Consider the following 27,427-nt stretch of genomic DNA (forward strand, 5'->3'; position numbering starts at 1 on the left):
TAGGGTAGGGGTGTGTGGGTGGTGGGTTTTAATGTTGGGGGGGTATTGTATTGCTTTTTTTTACAGGTAAAAGAACTGATTACTTTGGGGCAATGCCCCTCAAAAAGCCATTTTAAGGGCTGGTAAAAGAGCTGGTTACTTTGGGGCAATGCCCCGCAAAAGGCCCTTTTAAGGGCTATTTGTAATTTAGTTTAGGGTAGGGAAATTTTATTATTTTGAGGGGCTTTTTTATTTTATTAGGGGGCTTAGATTAGGTGTAATTAGATTAAATTTCTTGTAATATTTTTTTATTTTTTGTAATTTAGTGTTTGTTTTTGTAATATAGTTTAGTTTATTTAATTGTATTTTATATTAGATAATTGTAGTTAATTTATTTAATTAATTTATTGATAGTGTAGTGTTAGGTGTATTTGTAACTTTGGTTAGGATTTATTTTACAGGAAATTTTGTATTTTTTTTAACTAAGTAGCTATTAAATAGTTATTAACTATTTAATAGCTATTGTACCTAGTTAAAATAAATACAAAGTTACTTGTAAAATAAATATAAATCCTAAAATAGCTACAATGTAATTATTAATTATATTGTAGCTATTTTAGGGTTTATTTTACAGGTAAGTATTTAGTTTTAAATAGGAATTATTTAGTTAATAATATTAATATTATTTAGATTTATTTAAATAATAATTAAGTTAGGGGGTGTTAGGGTTAGACTTAGGTTTGGGTGTTAATATATTTAAATGTAGGTGGCGGCGGTGTAAGGGAGTCAGATTAGGTGTTAATACATTTAATGTAGGTGGAGGCATTGTAGGGGGATCAGATTAGGGGTTAATATATTTAATGTAGGTGGCGGCAGTGTAGGGGGATCAGATTAGGGGTTAATATATTTAATGTAGGTGGCGGCGGTGTAGGGGGATCAGATTAGGGGATAATACATTTAATGTAGGTGGCGGCGGTGTAGGGGGGTCAGATTAGGGGGTAATACATTTCATGTAGGTGGCGGCGGGGTCCGGGAGTGGCAGTTTAGGGGTTAAACACTTTATTTAGTGGCGGCGGGGTCCGGGAGCGGCGGTTTAGGGGTTAATGCATATAATGTTGGTGGCTGTGGGCTCCCGGAGCGGCGGTTTAGTGGTTAATACTAGGATAGGTTTATTGCGGTGTGGGCTATGGCGGTTTAGGGGTTAATAATTAGGCTTATTGCGTTGTGGGGGGTTGTCGGTCTAGTGGTTAATACATTTATTATTAGGAGTGAGAGGGGGGATTGCGGATATAGGGGTATACGTGTCGGGCTATTTTTGGAGGCTTGTTAGACTGTTACAGGAGATTTTATACTTTAGTTAGTTTTTTTAGGCGCCGGCAGTTTCTAAAGTGTCGTAAGCCACTGGCGACTCCAGAAATTTGTAGTTACTCTTTTTTCTGGACATCGCTAGTTTGTCCGACTTACGGCACTTTAGGAACTGCCGGCGCCGTATATTGGATACCCCGATGTGCGAGGTGAAACTACAGGCAGCGTGGGTTCCCTCGCTTGCGCCGAAAACTACGCCGTATATCGGATCGGGCCCTATATGTGCAATTAATGTTTTCACGTAATTATGTTTTACATTATGGAATTATTAACATGATTAAACCTTGAAACACTGTAATTTGAACATAAAAAAGCACTAAGTAGTGGGTTATGCTTGATAAAATTCATTGCAATATGTATTAAATATTCATAATTTTAAAAGGATTTTACTTTTTTTTTAACTTTATTTTTACAGTGCTCATTACTTCCTCCCAAAGCCCCACAGGGGGGCAATGTTATCTGCAGGAAGGTACAGAAGGAACTTACCTTTTGGAAGTGTTTACTAGCTCCAGTGAGTTTGCTGATGCTCAGTATAGGACTTTTGCTGCAAAAAATAATGTGACAGTAGAACTTGTTTTAAAATGGTAGCTCTCTTTTCTCACTAACGATGGTGGCTACACTAAGAATTTGTAAGTGCTCCTTTTGCAAAAAAACAAAACAAAAAATAAGTGAGTTGTCTTCTGTTTTTAATATAATCTTGTTTATGTTTACTTTGATTTAACAAATTTGTTTTTTTACTAGAGGAGCACTGTTTTATATCCCTTTTAACTGTGAACAAACCTGTTCAATTAGTGAAGAAATGTCACTTGAAAAAGGGCAATAATGAATTTTCAATAGTTTGAGTTTTAAAAAGTCCAAAAAGCTTTTGAAATCTGTAAGAAAAGTGTTTTTTTTTTTTTTTAAATGATGACACTTTCACAGCAGCAGACATAGGATGCAGGAATGAGTTAGCTATCATCAGCTTAGTCTTGCTGTTATTTAAAGATACATTCAAATACAAAAATGACATACTAATTCTATACTTATGCAACTTGACAAAGTGTAGAAGATCAGTTGCATTGCATGATCTATGCTCTTAAGGAGCTGGCCATATAAGTGTGATCAGCAGGGGAGGGATGGGGGGGGGGGGGTTGTGGGTGTCTCCTGCAGCTCCAGTAAAAGCTGTGTTGAGTATTTATGTAACTCACTTCTGTAGCTCAGTGCTGTATAACAGAAAAGCAAACACAGTTAAAACACTGTTGGAAGCTGTCGATAAACATTACAAATATGCTCAACTAGGTGTAAGAGGAAAAATAAACTTTTTGTGGCATATTTTTCATTGAAATATTAAAGTTTTCAAACAATTCAAATGTTTCACTTTATAATGTATTGTTATTTGTAATATGTATTGCTGGCCCAGGTATAGAACAAGTTGGAGTTATGTTCCTATTTAAATATCAGTATGTATTTACATATAAAAATATTATCAAGCACATATCTCCATAATTCCAGCTAGGCCTATGCCTAGAGCAGCACTTAATATTGCATATATCAAAACAAAACGTTTTCATTGAATAAAACATTTTTCATTTAATTTCATTTTTTAATAAATTCAATTTATCTTTGTTTCGCTCTAAAGGGGATCACAATTAAGGAGCACAGATCTTAAACTTAAATTTTATAGTGTAAGGTTGAGTTACTCTAGCAACAAACTTGTAATGGGGCGATTTTTCAATAACCCAGCTTCGGATGGAAGCGTTAATGGAATGTTAACTTACACCCTCATGAAAAGACCGACTGCACACAATGCCCAAAACATTTAATTGGAAACCTGGTACTAAAATGGAGCTCTAAACTACTTTTATCTATCGGCCACTTTGGTAGCTTACGGCTTTATTTTTAACGACTCAATGGAAACGAGCCCTATGTTTCTACCTATTATTACTTACTGGGAGCCACAAGCATTGCAGCTTCCATGCAGAAACAGTCAGTGATTGGAGGATGCACACGACTGCTGCTCCGGATTGCTTCACTGTCTTTCTTCTGTTTGGGAACTTCAGTGCCAAAGTCCTGGTGGGATCACAATTCTTTACAAGAGTTTATCTAAAAAATGTCCCTTCGAATTTCACCTGGGAGATTTTTGTAGACAAATCTTTAGATAAACTTTTTCAAAGGATCGTACCCTATAGTTTGTTTGGTTCAGTCATTAAAAAAAATAATTCATGAATTAGAAAGTCAGAATTTCCCTTTAGGATTGTGAGAAATCACTATGGTCTTTTTAAAGGGACACTCAGGTCAAATTCAATTTTTATGATTCAGATACAGCATGTAATTTTAAACAACTTTCCAATTTACTTCCATTAAAAAAATGTGCACATTCTTTTATATTTACACTTTTTGAGTCACCAGCTCCTACTGAGCATGTGCAAGAATTCACAGACTATACATATATGCATTTGTGATTGGCTGATTGCTATCACATGGTACAGGGGGAGTGGAAATATACATAACTTTGAAATTTGTTATCTAAAAATCTACTACTCATTTGAAATTCAGAGTAAATGCTATTGTATTGTCTTGTTATCTTGCATTTATTGATTATTCAAATCTACTGTGTTTACTGGTCCTTTAATGGAAAGGAGGACACTAAACACAGAAAGATTAGACAATAAAGAGAAGAGAGATGTGTGTATCATCAATATAAAGACAGTTTGTGATTCTCTAGTATCTTTTGAGTGAATGTACGTTGAGAAAAGGGGAAAATATAAGATTTTGTTTCAACGCCCAATAAGATTTATTAGAGAACTCTAACATATATACTGGGAGATGTATATACAACATATACAGATAAATTAGCGTTTTTTCTAATTAAATTGTACCATTTGACATGTGAAACTAACATTACTTTAACATGTTACCATGGACCTATCATTCTATGGCAAACACTTTTCCTAAGCACGTTACAACTTGCTGTTAGAGCCATTTTCAGCACTAACTTATTCACAATTGCTTTATGTTTATTTGAAAGGCATTTACAGCTGGTTCGCCTCTCCACTATCGAAGAGGACTCAAGGGTACACTTTTAGAGCAAGCCTGAATAGTAAATATCATCTTTTTAAGCACTCACTGCGTTACACAGTTTTGTTTCTAGTGAATGAGGGACAGCTGCTTCCATAAAACTAACAGTTGGGATTATTCATGATTGGAAGCCAAATTGAGGCATTTGGAACATCTATCGGTATTCATGATTGAAAATATAATTATACAAGTGTTTTATATCTTTAATATTGTTATTATTATTTAAACCTCAAAATCTATATTATATATACATGAGCTGTTCCAGCGACTAATAATGGTTAAATAGTGTAAATATGTAGAGACTGCATCAATTATGTACTATTTTAAAGGGCCTCAGGTGTATAGATATTTAAGAAGAAAATTGCTTTCATTTCTAGTACTGATTTCTGCTGGAAACTGTGAATTATGTGATTTGTAATTAATCCTTAAAGGGACATTCTAATGCAATAATAGCTTATACATTAGATCATGTAGTTATTGCATTTTCTAGACTAGTAAACTATGGGCTAGATTACAAGTGCATGCAAAGAATGACATATAATTTGGAATTAAAGGTGGATGATTACAAATATTAACCAAAGCATCTTAACCCAGCCAATATGTTTTGGTTCACATTACAAGTGGCGCACTAATTGACGCTTTCGCTCAAGCGTTCACTGCACTAGAAGTAAGCTTTTTTGCGCACATCAGGTTGTTTAGAATATCGTACGTGAGATAACCTATTACATCCTACTAGCATGCATAGCCTATCACATATTCTCATGTGCACTAACCCGACATTAAAATATGAATATTTCACATTCCAATGTTCTTCACGTTAAATAATGTGTTCTATTTACTTATAAATACATATTTCTACATATAGCTGATGGTATTTTGGTATAACATATATCTATAGCTATTTATACACATGATAATATATAGGCATATATATATGCCTATACGACTGGCTGCTGTTGAGTAACAGCATACTTTTCTATTTTCTTCTTGACCCCTGTTTTTTGAGTATATTTTATCCTGTTATTTTTAAAGAATAAACATACCATATTTTTTCAAAGAGGCTCGCTGGATTTTTCTTTGTTTCTGGAATATATATATATGTATATATATATATAGGAATATCTATTTAGAAATACTTAGAACATATTCCCCTATGGGCAGAACATTGGAATGTGCAATATTTATAAAACATTTATTAAATATAAATATTGCATAATATGATTTTTACATGTTTTCATTTCAGGAAGATTTCCAAAGCAATGTCCCAAAAGTAAAGTACATTTCTTGGGCAGCAGCCAATTGGAGGCAGCCATCCCAATCTACAGAAGTGTATTATAAACTCCCAAAGTCACAATAACTCATACTATTTGGAATATATTTTTATTGTTAGAGACCTTAAAGGGATATTTAACCCAGAAAAAATATTCATTATTTAGACAGAGCATGCTATTTTAAACAACTTTCCAATTTACTTATATTATCTAATTTTCTTAATTCTCTTGGTATATTTGAATGTATCTTTAATAGAGAAAACTTTCATTCATTCCAAGGGAGGGCAAAGAGTATGTTGCACATGGAGGAATAGATATGCCTTTAGGAAGCCCCATAGATCATTGGGTATGAAACGGGTATGGGTGAGCAGTCTGAAGACACTCTCAGCCATAAGTCCTGTTAAAGACATTGCAAAACAACTTGTTATCTATTGTGGTGAGCTTGCAAGGAGGGCCCCTTATGTAGAAAGCTCATTGTGTGCTCTGATACTGTGAGTAAATGGCTGAGGTGCCAGTTTAAGGTTTTTGTTTCCTTTGGCGACATTCCTGCAAGTTAGATTACAAAATATGAAGAGAGGGGATGTACATCCTGGAGATGAATTAGTGCTACTTGGATCTACCATTGCTAGGCACTCATGTTTTTATTTTGGATCTCTGTAAAGCCCTCATGCAACACTGCGAGATTTTGGAGTAACTTTTATATGACTGTGGTGTGTTTGTTTGGCATCTAGACACACTTGCTTTCTATGTCTGCAAAAACCGTTTGACACCTTATGAAGCACATACTTTGGATAATACCTGTTCACGGCATATATATTGTTTATCTGTTGTTGTTCCTCATTATTGTGACTGCATCGATCTCCATTTTTGACCATGACATCTATTTGTTTGGTGGTGTTATCCTCTGGTTAGAGTGTTGAAGGTCCTGTGAATGAGGTAACAATGTGATATACAGTCTTTGCAATTTGTGTACTGTTTGTGCAGTGATTTTTAGTCTTAATGTCTCAGGGCTAGATTGTGAGTTGAGCGCTATTTAGCACTTTTGCTAGAGCGCTAACTGCGCTAGCAGTAAACTGTTTGTGTGCATCGGGTTTTGCTAGTATTAAAGAAAAGTTATTGCTCCAGCGCTAACCTGATGCGTGCAAAAAGCTGAACTTACAATACCACATGCGTGATAACCTATTCCCCCCTAGAAGTCAAGGGAGTAACAAAAGTGAGAAGGGTATTTAGCTCTTTTGTTGCCCAAAGAAAGAAAAAAAATACCTAATCTAAAAAAAAAAATACCCCCCCAAAAAATAAACTAACACTAAGGGGCCGATTTATTAAGCAGACAATGCTGCTTATTCTGTGCGAGCCTTCAGGCTCGCCAGATTTAGGAGTTAAGAAGCAGCGGTCTTAACTCGTCCGCCACCTCTGAGGCAGCGGGCATCAATCATCCTGATCAGATACGATTGCCACGAATCTGCAAGGGGCAGCATTGCACAAGAATTTCACAAGAAATACTTGTGCAATTTTAAATACCGACAGTGTATGCTATCAGCATTTAGCGATGTTGGGTGAACATGATCCTCTACAGTGGATCATGTCCATCTGATATTTAGTAAATCGGCCCCTAGGCCTCAAGATGGTACTCACCATAGATGAATCTGAGCGGCGATACTCCATCTTCATCCCAGCCGTGGTCCTTCTTCATCTTGGCAGCAGTCCTTCTTGTTATCTTCATCCTAGCGGCGGCGTTCTTCATCCATCTTCAGCTCTTCAGTAACGATCCTCTTCATGCGGTCACCAGCTGAACACTGAATTTTTAATGCAAGGTACCTATGAATTCCTATGAGCTGATTTCATGTTCAAATTCAAATCAGTCAATAGAAAAAGGTTTCATTCTACTGGCTGATTTGAACATGAAATCAGCCAGTAGGGAAGGATGAAGATGGAGAGCTGCCGCCTGGATTCATCTTTGGTGAGTACCGCCTTAGGGTTTAGTAAAAAAGAAAGTTATATCCCAAAGATCCAAAAAGGTAAAAAAATGACTTTATTAAAATGACTTTATTAGTAACTCATTAAAAATACGGCATGTGGCACACAGAAAAGTAAAAGGTTTTACGTGTTTCAGCTTTGGCCGTACTCATAAACCTAAGAAAGCAAAGTTGAGTGCCGTTTAAAAAGGCTAAGTCTAGAAAGGTCATTGGTTGGTGTGGAACACACCCCTATTAACCTGTTAATAACTGGATCCAGACAAGTTTAGCTTGGTGAGCATAGATGATACAATATATACAAAGTATAGAAATGGTAAGAAGGTCAGTAAATAGATTTAGGCAAATCCGATACATGAGTATAAGTCACATATTTGATAACTAAAATGTGGGGTAACAAAGTGGAAGCAAAACAACATAAATTGTAAAAAGCAAAATACAAAATATGTACAATGAATAAAATACATAATTGTATAATTGATTATATAAACAGCTTGGCTTTAGGGTACATACTGTATATGCAAACTTTGGGGCCTATCTATCAATCTGCTGGTGCAATGCTGAATACATAGAGCGTATTGCTCTCCACATTCAGCGATGTCTGTCGGACCTGATCCGCACTGTTGGATCAGGTCAGACAGAGATATGATAAATAGGCCTCTGTGTATATATAAAGAAACTAGTCTATCATAGATAAACCTATAGCGGAAAACACATGACACATCAGCTCATGTGTTAAATACATATTAATGCATAAGAAAATGCAAGTAATGTTGCATGATATTATTAAGTATAATGTGTCAGAAAAAATCTTCTTAGCACAAAATGCACTAACAGTCTCCCATCTATAGATTAATTATGACTAAAAGTTGTTCCTAAGAAAAAATATATATAGTCTCATTTTCAAAATTCAAGCTGTTTTGTTATTATTCCATCTTTACAGACAACACATTTGGGTCATATACTCGAAATAGAATAAGTTGAATGGCTAGGATGTAAAAGTTTTTTGGATATGTTAGAGTTTTGTAGCAAGGCAGGAGTAAACAGGAAAGTGAAAAGTGAAAATAGATCACTGAAATTGTCAATAATTTGGATATTTATTTATTTCCAATGATTGTTAATGTCAAATTCCGAATTAAAACCATATGGAATTTGAGTATGGAGTTTCATAATCCAATATATCTCCTGCCTTGCTAGTAGTTGATCTCTGTTGCCTCCCTAGGCACTGACTGTTTCAATTGCTCGCCACTTAAAGGATCTTATGTCTTTGTTGTGCACCTCCAAAAAATGCCTTGATAGAGTAGAACATGATTTCTCATTTTTGATATAGCCAAGATGCTCACAGATGTGAGTCCGGACATCTCTGCTAGTCATGCCCACATACTGTTTTAAATGTTCAACACACTCTATGAGGTAAACAACATAAGCGGTGGAGCAATTAATGCACCCTCTCGTTTGAAAAATTTGTGAAGTCCTTGCCCTTGATAATTAGTAATGACGCAGACCTAAAATTTTGCGTTCGCGAACGGCGAACGCGAGCTTCCACAACTGTTCGCAAACGGGCGAACCGCCATAGACTTCAATAGGCAGGCGAATTTTAAAACCCACAGGGACTCTTTCTGGCCACAATAGTGATGGAAAAGTTGTTTCAAGGGTACTAACACCGGGACTGTGGCATGCCGGAGGGGGATCCATGGCAAAACTCCCATGGAAAATTACATAGTTGATGCAGAGTCTGGTTTTAATCCATAAAGAGCATAAATCACCTAACATTCCTAAATTGTTTGGAATAACGTGCTTTAAAACATCATGTATGTACACTACTGTTACACCAGATATGAGTTGCACTGGGGTGACACTGTGCCCTGGCAGGCAGGCACTTAAACGCACACGTGTGAAGGAAACTGACTGCTATTATTTAACACAGTCAAAAAAGTGTTTTTTTTTTTTAAATCTACACTACTGTTACACCAGATATGAGTGGTGGCACTGGGGTTACACTGTGCCCTGGCATGCAGGCACTTAAACGCACACGTGTGAAGGAAACTGACTGCTATTATTTAACACAGTCAAAAAAGTGTTGTTTTTTTTTAAATCTACACTACTGTTACATCACATATGAGTCGCACTGGGGTGACACTGTGCCCTGGCAGGCAGGCAGGCACTTAAACTCACACGTGTGAAGGAAACTGACTGCTATTATTTAACACAGTCAAAAAAGTGTTGTTTTTTTTAAATCTACACTACTGTTACACCACATATGAGATGCACTGGGTTGACACTGTGCCCTGGCAGGCAGGCACTGAAACGCACATGTGTGAAGGAAACTGACTGCTATTATTTAACACAGTCAAAAAAGTTTTTTTTTTTTTTAAATCTACACTACTGTTACACCAGATATGAGTGGTGGCACTGGGCAAGTGGGCACAGTATACGCTGTGAGCCCTACACACACGCTGGCAGGCAGGCAACTGCAATTAGATTACACAAAGAAAAAAAAAAAGCAGATGTTTTAGCCCTAAAAAGGGCTTTTTGGGGTGCTGTCCTTACAGCAGATATCAGATGAGTCCTTCAGGACTGTAGTGGACACTGAATACACTAGCCTAGCTATAGATTTCCCTATTCAATCAGCAGCAGCTACACTGTCCCTCCTCTCACTAACAATGCAGCTTCCGAATGAATCTAAAATGGATGCTGTCCAGGAGGTAGGAGGGTCTGGGAGGGAGGGTCTGCTGCTGATTGTCTGGAATGTGCCTGCTGACTGTGAGGTACAGGGTCAAAGTATTACTCAATGATGACGAATAGGGGGCAGATCGAACATTGCATATGTTCGCCCGCCGTGGCGAACGCGAACATGCTATGTTCGCCGGGAACTATTCACCAGCGAACTATTCGCGACATCACTATTGATAATGTAATTTCATGCCTTAAACCTATGATTCCCACATATATAGGTGCCATTTACTTGCAACCATGATCCTGCATGTTTATTTATAGCTGGTAATTGGCTGAGGGCAAGGATATTACCCAAAGTGAAGTTCTTTGAGTAGACATATTTAAAGCCTTTCTCCACTGTTGATTTTAGATGGATATCTCCTAGGAAAATAGGAAAATACTTTTTAACAATATTAGTGTTAGGTGTTTTTAAAAAAAAAAAAAAATAATAATAATTACACACTATAGCCCTTTGCCATATACCTTATATATGAATATTTTTTATCAGATAGTTTATAGATGAGTGTAACTGTACATTTTAATGTATTTATGTTGTGTTTGGTGCAACTTTTTTTACTCCTTATCCTTTATGCAAGGTCTTCAATTGCACTTACCTGATGAGCATAAAATGTAATTGTGCTTACACGTTCACATTTACTTTTAACTTGTAATATGAGTGCTTGTTAACACGGGCGCTAACATGAGGATCATACAATGTGATTGTCCTTGCATGTTCGCATTTACTTTTAACTTGTAATATGAGTGCTAATTAACTCGGGCGTGATATTTGAATATCACGTGCGTGTTTATGTTAGGGCACCACTTGTAATCTTGCCCTGAGTGTTATTGTTTGTGTGAGGTCAATCACAAAATAATGTGTCACACATTATCAATTGAAACCATCTTGTAATCTGTCTGAAATAGTGTAATAACTTGCATCTCACAGTTAATACCACCACAAAGTTAAACCTTCCCATTGTCTTCATTCTACAAAAATGGATTGAATCATATGTTCTTAAAAAGAATAAGGGTCCTCTACTTAAAACGTATTGAAAATAAAATGAGAATTTTTTGTTATCACTCCATACTTAACTGTATATGAAACAAAGTCAAGTTGATTAATTTAAAATAGGAGGTAGTGCAGAATGTTGATTTAATGTAATGAGATGAGAAATTAAAAAAACATAATTTAAAATAAAATAAGAATGCATTACTGACATTAATAAGTTAGAGTCTGCAGTCTAATTGCATCATAAATTGAGATGAAAAATTGTCTTCCAGTTGGAATAAGAGGAAGTTACATTAAAAAGGCTTTTGTAAGATTTCTCTCGGGTTATATTTTATAATATGAGATCTGGTTATTGTAGGATTTGTATTTAGAAAGCAACATTTGAAATATACAGTAGGACCATCTCGATCAGTGGCCGCCAACCAGTGGTCCGTGGCCACTGGTGGTCCACGAGAAGATGTTGGTGGTCCATGACACTATCAAGCAGGAATTAGTCTCCTCTGATGGTGTCACCCCCGTAGCGCCGCAACTCCCTACAATGCCTGGCTGGACATCAGTGAAAACTGACGGAGGAGTTAAATTACAATCTCCCTATGCACGTTGCGTAGTACTGCGCAACTTGCATAGCTAGATTGTATTTTTAATACCTCCCGTCCAGCGCACTGCTCAGAGGAAGATGCTTCCATTCTAAAGCCAGCAGATGTTGGTATAGTCTTGGCTTGAAGTAGTGGAATTAAAGTATATAAAAAAAGAAAATCTTAAAAAAAAATTCTCTTTTATATTTAATTTATTTTCTTCCCTTTACCTGTCTCTTTGTAGTAGTTTTTCTAATTCCTTCAGATGGATTTACATCACTGTTTGTCTTCCTCCCCTCCATCTTCTTTTTTAAAAAACTAAATATGAATTATTTTTCATTTTAATAATTTCCCTGCGCACAAAGCCATTCCACCTGAATTCCAGTAATTGCCATCCAGCAGATCAGCCATATCCCACCAGTATTATAGTAATTGCCAGTAACATCAGTCGTGGTTAGCTCACATCCATATTGAGAGCTTTCTGATATAAACTTAATTTATGAATCCAATGTCTGTCCATGATCATAAATAGTTTTGAATAATTCCTAACTGGGGAGGTAACTTGGAAGTCTTGTGGTCCTTTTAAACATAATTCTTTTTTCCCCAATTTCTGCCTCAAAAAGTTGGCACTCACCCTTCATCTGTCATTTGGAAGTATTCTCTCAGCTCTGGCATTCAATTAGTTAGCTATGGATATACTAGTTATGTACAGTATGTGTGTGTGTTTATGAATATATATATATATATATATATATATAAATATATATATATATATATATATATATATATATATATACTGTATATATAAACACACACATTATAGAGGTTTGTACCTTTTTAAAAGAAAATCATGTTAGTAGTCCACAGGATTCAAACTTGTGAGTTTAGTGGTCCCTGAGGATTAATAAATCCTATGAAGTCTGACTGTGTGAGTTAGTAGATTTTATTATGGGCTTACATGGTGCAATAAATAACGTTCAGATAAAAAATATAATCAGGAATCAAAGTATTCAATTTTTTTTTAAATGACTTTGAAATGTGTAAATACCTCACCAACAGTATTCCAACCTATCAAAAAACAATATTTACACTATATTTGGCATTACTAGCACATCCAAATCAGTTTGCGTGTGTTTCCCAAGCTGAGAGTAAGAAATCCAGATTCTTCAAAAATTATTGCTGATATAACCTTGGCAGGACCAGAATTATGTTATAAGGTAAAAAGAAGATGAGTTGAGAATGAAGATTTTGAACAGTAAACTGTAAAAGTTTGTAGTCTATGCTAATGTTTCAAAGGCAAGTACATGATGGTCCAGAAGAAGCCAAAAATATACAAATTGGTTGAGGATAGTCTGATGTTTTATCTTCAAACACCTCAATTTATTAAGCAGCGGATGCTGCATCGACGCCCCTTCATTTCTGGTCCGCCAGAAATTGAAGTTAAGAAGCAGCGGTCTGATACGATCGGGATGATTGACGACATCTGCTAGGGCCGATTGGCCGGTGAGCCGCGGGTGGCATTGCACAAGCATTTCACCAGAAATGCTTGTGCAATGTTAAATGCCGACAGCGTATGCTGTCGGCATTTAGCGAGGTCGAGCAGAAATGATTCGCTACAGCGAATCATGTCTGCTCGACCTTTGGTAAATCTACCCCCAAATGTCTAAGTACTCCAACATGGCCACCAAACCATTAAAGAGTAGTATTCAGCTTATTAATGGCAGTGCATAAAAGATTCATATCTGACTTTAACTTAGTGTTTAATTACTTTTAGGTGGTTAAATACGTGGTTATGTTCAATTCATAATTTAATAAGAAAATGCTCTTGCATATTACATCACTTTAATAAGAACTATGATGTATATGTTAGAAATGTAAGAATATGCTTTATTGCTATGTGGAAGTGTAACATGCAAAATCCTTTCGGCTAGATTACGAGTTGTGCGTTAGGTTAAAAAAGCAGCGTTAAGAGGTCCTAACGCTGCTTTTTAATGCCCGCTGGTATTACGAGTCTTGAAGGTACAGGCTCACCGCTCACTTTTTTGGCCAGATTTGGAAATACCTCAAATACACTTACGTAAATTGTGTATCCTCTTTTTTCAATGGGATTTGCATAGCGCCGGTATTACGAGTCTGCCAAAAAGTGAGCATTAGCCTAACTAGAGGCTATGGGAGGTGGGTTAAATGATTGGAATGTGCCTTTCTATCAAGGGTAGATAGTATTGGTACAATTCAAGGTAGTATAGAGTTAAATGTTTAATTAGTGTAACAATTTAACAAGTTTATCTACATACAATCAAATAAAATTAAACATATAATTGAAAACATTCAGTTAAAAACATGGATCCATGTACATCAATACGTAACATTTGTTAAAACAAAGACTTATTTCAAAAAGACTTATTTCAAAACTTAAAACCAAGACTTATTTTAAAGTTACTTAAAAATAATGGGTTGACATAAAATTGTTGTTCAATTTTTAAAAAAGATCCTTAAAATGTGCTTTGGGTATATTGCACCAGTTAGATGATCAATCTGATTGTCTCTAGTCCCTTAGTGGAAATGTCCTCCTTAGTGAAAAATGTGAAAAAATATTTAAAAATAAAAATACAAAAGTTAAAAAATGAAAAGAACTGTTCACAAAAAAGTGGTGCACAAAAAATGTGTGTTAGTGCCTAAAAATGTGTAAAAATCGGAAATATGTTGGATCAAAAATATAATGGATCAAAAAATATATAAAAGATTAAACTCAAAAAATCGTGTTGTAATCCAAAAATGGTAATAGTGAAAAATTAGTTAGTGAAAAAAGGTTTAGATGGTATAGATATAAATCCCAAATCCTTTATCCAATATTTAGTGGTTCAGGGTGCGTGTAATGTTAATAATATTGATTTAAGATCCTCCTTTCCTTTTTGGTAAATGCTTTGTTGTTGGAGTGTTTTCTAGGGTGTTCGGTCTATAGTAAAAGACTCTATCCTCATACAACCTGCAAACAACAAAACAACATAGTGCAATAATGCTACAGATATAAAAGGAATAATGAAATATTGCTCACCAAATTCTGTCAACGCGTTTCGGCCTCTCAGTTAGGCCTAACTGAGAGGCCGAACCGCGTTGACAGAATTTGGTGAGCAATATTTCATTATTCCTTTTATATCTGTAGCATTATTGCACTATGTTGTTTTGTTGTTTGCAGGTTGTATGAGGATAGAGTCTTTTACTATAGACCGAACACCCTAGAAAACACTCCAACAACAAAGCATTTACCAGAAAGGAAAGGAGGATCTTAAATCAATATTATTAACATTACACGCACCCTGAACCACTAAATATTGGATAAAGGATTTGGGATTTATATCTATACCATCTAAACCTTTTTTCACTAACTAATTTTTCACTATCATCATTTTTGGATTACAACACGATTTTTTTAGTTTAATCTTTTATATATTTTTTGATCCATTATATTTTTGATCCAACATATTTCCGATTTTTACACATTTTTAGGCACTAACACACATTTTTTGTGCACCACTTTTTTGTGAACAGTTCTTTTCATTTTTTAACTTTTGTATTTTTATTTTTAAATATTTTTTCACATTTTTCACTAAGGAGGGCATTTCCACTAAGGGACTAGAGACAATCAGATTGATCATCTAACTGGTGCAATATACCCAAACCACATTTTAAGGATCTTTTTTAAAAATTGAACAACAATTTTATGTCAACCCATTATTTTAAAGTAACTTTAAAATAAGTCTTGGTTTTAAGTTTTGAAATAAGTCTTTTTGAAATAAGTCTTTGTTTTAACAAATGTTGCGTATTGATGTACATGGATCCATGTTTTTAACTGAATGCTTTCAATTATATGTTTAATTTTATTTGATTGTATGTAGATAAACTTGTTAAATTGTTACACTGCTTAAACATTTAACTCTATACTACCTTGAATTGTACCAATACTATCTACCCTTGATAGAAAGGCACATTCCAATCATTTAACCCACCTCCCATAGCCTCTAGTTAGGCGCTTTTTGATATTCAACTACAATATACATCAACCTCAGGGGCAGCTAGGCACCCCATTATCATAAAGCTTATTGGGATATTTTGAGCGCTGTAAGATATCATTCAATAAAAAGTGAGCATAAGGCCTTTTCCTGTCAAGACTGGTACCGCATTTTAAATTCAGTAGTTAAGAGTTTTACACTACAACGCCGTAACATAAAACTCTTAACTAAAGTGCTGAAAAGTACACTAACACCCATAAACTACCTATTAACCCCTAAACCGAGGCCCCCCCGCATCGCAAACACTAAAAAAATTGTTTAACCCCTAATCTGCCGAACCCGACATCACCACCACTATAATAAATATATTAACCCCTAAACTGCCGCAATCCCGCCTCGCAAACATTAGTTAAATATTATTAACCCCTAATCTGCCACCCCCAATGTCGCCGCCACTATACTAAAGTTATTAACCCCTAAATCTAAGTCTTACACTAACCCCCCTAACTTAAATATAATTTAAATAAATCTAAATAAAAATTGCTATAATTAACTAAATTATTCCTATTTAAAACTAAATACCTATAAAATAAACCCTAAGATAGCTACAATATAACTAATAGTTACATTGTAGCTATCTTAGGGTTTATTTTTATTTTACAGGCAAGTTTGTATTTATTTTAACTAGGTAGAATAGTTATTAAATAGTTATTAACTATTTAATAACTACCTAGCTAAAATAAATACAAAAGTAAAATAAAACCTAACCTAAGTTACAATAACACCTAACACTACACTATAATTAAATGACTTACCTAAATTAAATACAATTAAATAAAATTAGCTAAAGTACAAAAAACAAACAAACAAACACTAAATTACAGAAAATAATAAACAAATTACAAAATTTTTAAACTTATTACACCTAATCTAATCCCCCTAACAAAATAAAAAAGTCCCCCCAAAATAAAAAAAAGCCCTACCATACACTACATTACAAATAGGCATTAAAAGGGCCTTTTGCGGGGCATTGCCCCAAAGTAATCAGCTCTTTTACCTGTAAAAAATTTTACAAATCCCCCCCCAACATTAAAACCCACCACCCACACAACCAACCCTACTCTAAAATCCACCCAATACCCTGTTAAAAAAATTAACACTAACCCCTTTAAGATCACCTTACCGGGAGAAGTCTTCATCCAACCGGGCCGAAGTCCTCAACGAAGCTGGGAGAAGTCATCATCCAAGCTGGGCGAAGTGGTCCTCCAGACGGGAAGAAGTCTTCATCCAGACGGCATCTTCTATCTTCATCCAACCGGCACGGAGCCAGTCAATCTTCAAGGCATCCGACGCGGAGCATCCTTTTCATCTGACGGCTCTTCTGGAATGAAGGTTCCTTTAAATGACGTCATCCAAGATGGTGTCCCTTCATTTTCGATTGGCTGATAGAATTCTATCAGCCAATCAGAATTAAGGGAGAAAAAATCCTATTGGCTGATGCAATCAGCCAATATGATTGAGCTTACATTCTATTGGCTGATTGGAACAGCCAATAAAATGCCAGCTCAATCTTTTTGGCTGATTGCATCAGCCAATAGGATTTTTTCTACCTTAATTCCGATTGGTTGTGTGGGTGGTGGGTTTTAATGTTGGGGGGTTTGTAATCTTTTTTACAGGTAAAAGAGCTGATTACTTTGGGGCAATGCCCTGCAAAAGGCCCTTTTAAGGGCTATTTGTAATTTAGTGTAGGGTAGGCTTTTTTTATTTGGGGGGCTTTTTTATTTTTTAGTGGGATTAGATTAGGTGTAATTAGTTTAAACATTTTGTAATTTTTTTTATTATTTTCTGTAATTTAGTGTTTGGTTTTTTGTACTTTAAATCATTTAATTGTATTTAATTTATGGAAATAATTTAATTATAGTGTAGTGTTAGGTGTAATTGTTAATTGTTAATTGTAATTGTAACTTAGGTTTTATTTTACAGGTACTTTTGCATTTATTTTTATCTAGGTAGTTATTAAATAGTTAATAGCTATTTAATAACTATTGTACCTAGTTAAAATAAATACAAACTTTCCTGTAAAATAAAAATAAACCCTAAGCTAGCTACAATGTAACTATCCTATTATATAAAAGGCCAACTGTGTTTGTCCGAAGCTGTCATGCGCAGTTGAGTCCTACTCCCTAGCTGATCTCATCTGCGGCAGAAGTGGGCGCGGCCGGCATAAAGGGGGTGTGACGGTGGCGTGGTCGGCTGTGAATGGCCGTGAAAGGGGCGTGGCCGGGCACGGTCACGAGATAGAGAGGGTAGAGGGACAGAGAGGAGGGGAGAAAGAGAGGAGGGGGGGGAGAGGAGAGGGGGAGAGAGGAGGGGAGAGAGAGGAGGGGAGAGAGGAGAGGGGGGAGAGAGCACAAAAGAGATGGGGAGAGAGAGCAAAAGAGAGGGGGGAGAGCGCGAACAGAGGGGGGAGAGAGCATAAAAGAGAGGGGGAGAGAGAGAGCGCAAAAGAGAGGGGTTGAGAGAGAGAGCAAAAGAAGGGGGAGAGAGAGAGCACAAAAGAGAGGGGGGAGAGAGACCAAAAGAGAGGGGCGAGAGAGTGCAAAAGAGAGGGGGAGAGAGAGAGCACAAAAGAGAGGGGGGAGAGAGAGAAAGCAAAAGAGGGGGAGAGAGAGCACAAAAGAGAGGGGGGAGAGAGAGAGGACTGGAGAGAGTGAGGAGAGGAGGGGAGAGAGTGAGGAGGGGAGGGGAGAGAGTGAGGAGGGGGGTGAGAGAGGAGGGGGAGAGAGAGGAGGGGGGAGAGAGAGAGAGAGGAGGGGGAGAGAGAGAGAGGAGGGGGAGAGAGAGAGAGATGGGGGAGAGAGAGGATGGGGGAGAGAGAGGAGGGGGGAGAGAGAGAGGAGGGGGGAGAGAGAGAGAGAGATGGGGGAGAGAGAGGATGGGGGGGAGAGAGAGAGGAGGGGGGGAGAGAGAGAGAGGAGGGGGAGAGAGAGAGAGGAGGGGAGAGAGAGAGAGAGATAGGAGGGGGGAGAGAGAGATAGGAGGGGGGAGAGAGAGAGAGGAGGGGGGGGAGAGAGAGAGAGCAGGGGGGAGAGATAGAGGAGGGGGGAGAGAGAGAGGGGAGGGAGAGAGAGAGGAGGGGGGAGAGAGAGAGGGGAGGGAGAGAGAGAGGAGGGGGGAGAGAGAGAGGGGAGGGAGAGAGAGAGGGGGGAGAGAGAGCTCAAAATAGAGGGGGAGAGAGTGCACAAAAGAGATGGGCGAGAGAGAGAGGGGGGAGAGAGAGAGCTCAAAAGAGAGGGGGAGAGAGAGCGGAAAAGAGATGGGGGAGAGAGATAAAGCAAAAGGGGGGGGAATGCAAAGAGAGGGGGGAGAGAGAGCAAAAGAGAGGGGGAGAGAGAGAGCACAAAAGAGAGGGGGGAGAGAGAGAGAGAGCAAAAGAGGGGGGAGAGAGAGCACAAAAGAGAGGGGGGAGAAAGAGAGCAAAAGAGGGGGGGAGCGCAAAAGTGAGGGGGGGAAAGCGCTAAAGAGAGGGGGAGAGAGCACAAAAGAAAGGGGGAGAGAGAGAGCGCAAAAGAGAGGGGGGGAGAGAGAGAAAGCACAAAAGAGAGGGGGAGAGAGAGAGAGAATGGGGAGAGAGAGGAGGGTAGAGAGAGGAGGGGAGAGAGAGAGGAGGGGGAGAGAGAGCGCAAAAGAGATGGGGAGAGAGAGCTCAAAAGAGAGGGGGAGAGAGTGCACAAAAGAGATGGGGGGAGAGAGAGCGCAAAAGAGATGAGAGAGAGAGAGAGCGCAAAAGAGATGGGGGAGAGAGAGAGCTCAAAAGGGAGGGGGAGAGAGAGAGCAAAAGGGAGGGGGAGAGAGAGAGCAAAAGAGAGGGGGAGAGAGAGAGAGAGAGAGCAAAAGAGAGGGGGAGGGAGAGAGCGCAAGGGGTGGGACCGCTGTACTGCAAAAAATGGCCCGTGTGAACGGGCTTTAGGACTAGTTAGTTATATTGTAGCTATCTTAGGGTTTATTTTATAGGTAAGTATTTAGCTTTAATTAGGAATAATTTAGTTAATGATAGTAATTTTTATTTCTTTTAATTATATTTAAGTTAGGGGGTGTTAGATTTAGGGTTAGATTTAGGATTAGGGGTTAATAACTTTAATATAGTGGCAGCAACGTTGGGGGCGGCAGAATAGGGGTCAATAAATGTAGGTAGGTGTCGGCGTTGTTAGGGCCGGCAGATTAGGGGTTAATAATATTTAACTAATGTTTGCGAGGCGGGAGTTCAGCGGTTTAGGGGTTGATATGTTTATTATAGTTGTGGCGACATTGAGGGCAGCAGATTAGGGGTTAAAAGTGTAGGTAGGTTGCGGCGACATTGGGGGCGGCAGATTAGGGGTTAATAAATATAATGTAGTTGTTGGCGATGTTGGGGGCAGCAGATTAGGGGTTCAGAAGTATAATGTAGGTGGCGGCGGTGTCCGGAGCGGCAGATTATGGGTTAATAATTGTAATGTAGGTGTTGGCGATGTCGGGGGCGGCAGATTAGGGGTTAATAAGTGTAAGATTAGGGTTGTTTAGACTCGGGGTTCATGTTAGAGTGTTAGGTGTAGACATAAAATGTAGTTTTTCGCTGCTTTTTTGCAGGCTCTCCCCGTTGATTCCTATGGGGAAATTATGCATGAGCACGTTACACCAGCTCACCGCTAACGTAAGCAGCGCTGGTATTGAAGTGCGGTAATGAGCAAAATTTTGCTCAACGCTCACTTCTTGTCTGGTTTGTAAAAACCCGTAATACCAGCCGTGTCTGTAAGTGAGCGGTGAGCATAAACTGCTCGTTAGCGCCGCACAGTCTCTAATGCAAAACTCTTAATCTAGGTGTTTATTTGGATTTAATTAAATTATTTAAATTTATAAGGTCAATTTATTACGAGGTAGTATATAAAAAATATGACATGTCTAGTATTTCAAGGAACGTTATTAAAATGTTTAGTTATTAAATAGAAATACTGTTCATGTTGATGTAAAGACAAATAAATAATCAAAAAGGAAAAAAAAAACTATAATGTTTCTTATGTTGCAGGTTCTTCTCTAGTGATCTGTACTGTGTCTGTAACATCAGCATTGGACAGCTATGGCATCGGGGGCAAGTAAGTACTACAGGATGTCCTATGTACCAACTAGTCTGATTGAGGGTTATTATATTCAAAGGGACCTCGTCAAAATTAAAATGTGTTTCTATTTTAAATAGACACATTTTGCAATTAATTTCTATTAGCAAAAGAACTCTAGTAAAAGCTATCATTGTTTTAGTGTCATATGCAGAGCTGAGGTCGGCCATAGGTAGTATCAGGATGGGTTGTGAGCAGTACCGCTTGCTCTTAAAGGACCACTTAATACAGTAGAATTGAATAATTGACAAATACACAATAAAAGGACTATGCAATAACACTTATTTTGAATTTTAAATAAGTAGTAGAATATTTTCTGGAAAATTTCAAAGTGAATACAATTTTCCACCTCTTTTTTATCATGTGACAGCCTTCAGCTAATCACAAAATGCATATATGTATATACTGTGCACTTTTGCACATGCTCAGTAGGATCTGGAGCTTCAGAAAGTGTGCATACAAAAAGAATGTGCACATTTTAATAATGAAAGTAAATTGGACATTTTTTTTTAATTGCATGCTTTATCTGAATCATGACACTTTAATTTTGACTTTAGTGATTCTTTAATAGGAAGCAATGGGCGATATCTGGGATGGCTGGGAGCTCTGTAATAGCTTTTGTTTATAAACATTTTTTCTATAACAAATTTATAGTAAAAAAGTGCTATTTTCAAAATTGAAATGCACTTATACACATTTCAGTTTTGATAATTAATTCAATTTAAATTGATGGTGTTTAACAATCCATGCTGCCACAAATGTTTTTTTTTTTTTAAAACATCTGAGTAATAAGTTGTTTACTACACTGCAGAGTAAACCACAAATTAATATAATTTAACCAGTGGAGGTTAGCAGTTTGTACATTTAAGTATCTACTACATAGGGGTCCTTAAAACTTTTAGACTGCAAAACAACTGAGAAGTAGCATTAGTTTATAAATAAATCAGTAACTATAAGATACAAGGGATAAGCTGTTCTAAAGTATTGTCCTTAATATGTGTATGAAATAATTTCTCTGTAATTTTAACAATATGCTATTTCCATTTAAAAATCTTCTTGATGTATATATAAAAGAAAAAATAAGCTCATATATTGATGTGCAGTCAATCATAAAGTGTTCACAGTGACCAAATGCGTACTCGCTTATTTTAAAACTATAATCAGCTCTGATTTATGTAGGCACACTTGTTTATCCTGACTGGCTACAGGAGAAATCACTTCTGGTCAAGGAACTTATTGCTGGTATATTTATATAGTAAAGCAGCTTTTACTTTTTACATATGAAGAATAATATTTAAAACAGAAAGCCACTCCAGTATTGTGTAAAACGTGTCAATGATGACAGCAGATTAAGATTCTTCCATAAGAAATTAAAGAATTCCAACAGTATCTCTTGCATACCCAGAAAAAAATGTTTTCCAAACCTTATGACAAATATAGCTGGTGACGGGATTTCTAGCCTACATTAAGGTATCTATCACCCTATAAAAAAAAAAAAAAATAAAAAAAAAAAATTGTGACATGACTAGGAATTCAAACTCCAGGCCATTAAATTAATAGTCTTGAGTTTTTGATGAAAGAAAGGTTTTTGAGGGAGAAGATCTTTCCTGAGAAGCAAGAATGAGTACGTTTGAATCCAGATTGCATACTAAGTCCTGGAAGGCCACGCCGTCACAGTCAGAATTGCTCATGCATGTTCCTGTTTGATTTTGGCTATCACCCTGAATAGCAACACAAATGGAGGAAAAATATAAATTAAATTGAAAGTCCAAGGAACCACTAGAGTGCCTATCATCTCCATCTGAGGGTCTCGAGACCTGGCACAATAGTGAGGGAGCTTGTGGTTCAAATAAGAAGCCATGGACAGGCTCTCTTTAGTTTCAGTATACATTTCTCCTTAGAGAAAGATGCACCGTCCCTGACTCAATGATGGATCACAGAAAGGAAACACAAGTTTTAGGAATTATGAAAGTATTTGTTTGACTGATTTTCAGTTGAAGAGAAGGTGCCTGTACCAGTATGCCATCTAGATATGGAGCTACAGATATTCCTTGACCTCACACCAATGACAAAAAGGTTCCCAGTATTTTAGTAAACACTCTAGGAGCTGCAACTAGAGCGAATGGAAGTGAACTTGAAGGTGGGAACTTTTAGAAATGTATTAAAAGTCTTGAGAGCTAGGATAAGAAGAAAGATGTCCTCTTTCTTTGGGACAATAAACAGATTGGAGATAAATTCCTGATTTAGCGATGAGGCTTGAACTGGGACTATGACTCCCATTGATTCTAGATCAAGTTACTCAAGTTAGTAAATCTTCCACTCAGGTGCTTTTAATGAAAGCTTAACCAATACCCTTGAGAAATTATGTTTAATACCCAAGGATTCTGAACAGATCTTTTCCAAATCCTCCAGAAAAGATTAAATCTGCCCTCTACCAGATTCTGCTCTGGACCGGGGCCAAACCTTCATGCGGATTTGGAGGTGGGGGATGGTTTCTGGGACTGCTTGCTTCTACTCCGGGAAGCACTGGACTTCCAAAATGTTTTAGTAGAACCTGAATGCTGGGTAGCTGCCCTCTGTTTGCTCTTTTTGTCTTAAAAATCAAAGGACTCTAGTAACTGTGGCAATAATTGCATCTAGTTCTGGGACAAAGAGAATTTTTCCTTGCGATGGAAGGGATAAAAGTCTAGTCTTAGAGACTACATCTACTGACCAAGACTTTAGCCGTAATGTACTTTGTGCTAGAATATACATAGCAGCACTCTCAGTATTAATCGAGTAGTAGAAAACAAAGAAAAGAGGGTAACCCCACATCAAGATAGACGTTTGAACTTTATTGCACATGCTGCATGTAACTTAACACTTACAAGATAATTTCCTCTTGAGAAAGTTTGCTGAGGGCAAACAAAACACATTGGGTTCGGAGCTTCATACTGCTCCAAGAAAAGGAATATTATTAGAGAAAAGGATTGAGTGAACATATACTGGACTGTACCCTTCTTCCCTTATTGGGATACAGGCTTGTTTTTAATTTCTATCTTGTAAGTGTTTTAAGTTACATGCAGCATGTGCACTAAAGTTCAAACGTCTACCTTGATGTGGGGTTGCGCTCTTTTCTTTGTTTTCTACTACAGGATCGTCACATAGAGAGTGTTCAGTGACACACCTCTGAAAGCAGCTGTACCCCACGTATCAAGGCTTTTGAGAGAACCCTGGAATTTGAAAGCAGCAAAAGTTATATTGGGACTCCTCTGGATGCTAAGAACTTTTTTCTTCCATATTATTGGAAGTGGTAAATGTATTGTCTTCAGATGATATGATATATTTAATACATATAATCCTATTTATATTAACTGGTCATTTTTATTCATAGGACTCTATCACAGTATATGCATAGGATTATTTATATATGTAACATCCTATTTGCATTGATGATTGATTAATGTTTATTTATTTATGAGATTTTTATCCTTTATTTTATTTATTTTTTCCCCCCATGTTATTGTCTCTTCCTCATATGCTTTGACATATTTGGAATTTTAGATCAGACTTATTGAAAGATCTTACTGCATAACCCTCTATTTGACATCTTTAATCAATTTAGTTGCGCTGTTAATACTCTGTTTGGGACTCTCAGTATTAATGTGTATCATTTAAATTTCTTTGGTTCTTAAAAGATGCAAGCAATTTTGGATCTCCTCAAGGGATATTTCATTAGAAACTTGTTAAGAAAGGTTGTCACACCACTGTAGCTACAAGCTATGCTAACTATTGGTTTAAACATAAAACCTGCTTATTGGAAGGACCTTCTGTGAAAACGTTCTATTTGTTAGTCCATAGGATCTTTTAAGGGGTTACTATCCTCCAAAGGTATGGTAAATTTAGGAGAAATCCTATTGGCAATACTTGGGGTATAGGTGTTGCACAATGTAGACCCCTAAAAAGCCTGGAAATAAGACAATGTACAAGAGTACCCTGAATAGAATAATTCATGGCCCTGGAACATAAAGAGTTAAAATCAAGTTGTAGGACAGAGTAAGCTTACCACCTCCACTGGCTAAGAATACCTTTCCCGAACTGTGAAAATGGCTAAACTTCATGTATGAAGAAGCAAAAGAAGAAGTCAGAAGTATTGCTTAAAGCCCACAAAAATGTTAACCCCAGCACACCAGTGCTATCCAAGAGCACTAACACTGATACTTGGTGTTAAATGTGCAGTTAAAAATCATGTTTAAAAGTTCAGGGGGGAGAAGTAATGTCTGCTTCAGTATCTCTGGTAGCCTAAACTGTAAAAACATGTTGTGTGGTGTGTAAATATATATACCCACACTATGTTAATCATTTGTACATGTTCATATGAATAGTGGTGGGCTATGAGGTCCATTTGTACTTACCTACCAGTACCAGTGTCTACTGTGCTTACCTCAGTTCCAGAAGAAAATATCCAGTAGACGAGCCCATCCGTGGCAGTGTAAGCACACTGAATTTCACTGCCTGGCAGAAAACTCCTGTCTACCCCTGTGTCCTGTTTGTAGGCACTCTGAGGAGGAAATAGAGTCTCATGTAGGTTTTGCTTGGGACCCTAGAGTTGTCTCACTTAACAATAAATTCTCTCTCACTGATATTAAATATTATCAAATGTTGTGTCATAGTGTTTGTGAGTAGCTCCTGTCTGTGATTGGTGGGATCTGTAGTATCTTATATTATTAACACTTGAGTATCCTATAAGCTAAGTGATGGGGTCCATAAGTGGCCTCTTTCATGTCTATGAAGGAAACTTGAACAATTTCAGAGTAATATTTTACTCATATTTTCTTTCTCATGTTCTTGTGTGCACTATTTATTTCATTTTGTACATTTCTTAGAACCTCAATTAAAAATAAGCTCAAGGGGCCTATTTATTAATGTGTGAGCGGACATGATCCGATATTGCGGATCATGTCCGCTGCACATCGATAAATGCTGACAGCATACCCACTTGATAAATTTGCCCCTATGTCTCAGTAAGAAAAAAAAATAACCCCATGGTACTGATTTCTTTATTCGATGGTATACCTAATGCTTTAAAACTTTCACAGTAGGTTGTTGATAATGAGCACAAAAAAAAAAAAAGATAAAAGGTAAGGCTATTGTCATGTTTGACTTTATACAGCCTGCCAAAATATATATATATATATATATATATATATATATATATATATATATATATATATATATATATATATATAATATTATAACCTAAAGATCCATATAATATAATATAAAGGACCATATAATATATAATATCTTGTTCCAGAGAGAGAGAGAAAGAGAGAGCATAGAAATAAGAGAGGACATTTTTGTTAGTCATCACATTTTATGTAAAATAGTTTAATTAAAGGGACACCATTTGTTTTAGTGTAAATATTGTGCTGGCCCAAGACTCCCTAAAGAGACCGAAATCAATTTCTGTAACCTAGGTTTTTTACAAAATTATGCAGATTGTCTCAACCGACTTTGTGATTACTTGCAAATCCTTTATAAAATGTCAGTTTTAAATGCTTTTAATACATTTGTCTTGTATTGCAGTCTTTTGCAGTAAGACAATGTATAATTTTTCTTATACTTCTGGATTGTGGGTGACCAATTGTTATAAATAAACTGAGTAGAAAGCAGGCCACATCTAATTTTAAATATCCACCTGCTTAAGTGAAAACCATAGGCCTAGATTACGAGTTGTGGGTTAGGGTTAAAAAGCAGCGTTAAGAGGTCCTAACACTGCTTTTTAACGCCCGCTGGTATTACGAATCTTGCAGGTACAGGTGTACCGCTCACTTTATTGGCCAGACTCGGAAATACCGCAAATCCACTTACGTCAATTGCGTATCCTCTTTTTTTCAATGGGACTTGCATAGAGCCGGTATAAAGAGTCTGAACAAAAGTGAGCGGTAGACCCTCTCCTGTCAAGACTGGTGCCGCATTTTAAAGTCAGTAGTTAAGAGTTTTACACTACAACGCTGTAGCATAAAACTCTTAACTAACACCCATAAACTACCTATTAACCCCTAAACCGAAGCCTCCCGCATCGCAAACACTAAAATAATTTTTTTAACCCCTAATCTGCTGAACCGGACATCACCGCCACTATAATAAACATATTAAACCCCTAAACCGCTGCACTCCTGCATCACAAACACTAGTTAAATATTATTAACCCCTAATCTACCGTCCCTAACATCGCCGACACCTACCTACCTAGTTAAAATAAAGACAAATTTACCTGTAAAATAAAACCTAACCTAAGTTACAATTACACCTAACACTACACTATAATTCCATTAATT

General features: G+C 37.0%; 1 protein-coding gene across 1 annotated transcript in view; it reads left to right on the forward strand.

The window, feature by feature from the left end:
• Nucleotides 1-27,427, forward strand: part of ADGRD1 (adhesion G protein-coupled receptor D1) — a 1,140,767-nt gene that overhangs the window by 903,492 nt on the left and 209,848 nt on the right. Inside the window, exon 20 of the mRNA XM_053701862.1 lies at nt 21,017-21,083. Coding sequence (XP_053557837.1) covers nt 21,017-21,083 — 67 coding nt within the window. The remainder of the gene's footprint in view (nt 1-21,016; nt 21,084-27,427) is intronic.

The sequence above is a fragment of the Bombina bombina genome, chromosome 2, assembly GCF_027579735.1.
Source record: "Bombina bombina isolate aBomBom1 chromosome 2, aBomBom1.pri, whole genome shotgun sequence".
NCBI lineage: Eukaryota > Metazoa > Chordata > Amphibia > Anura > Bombinatoridae > Bombina > Bombina bombina.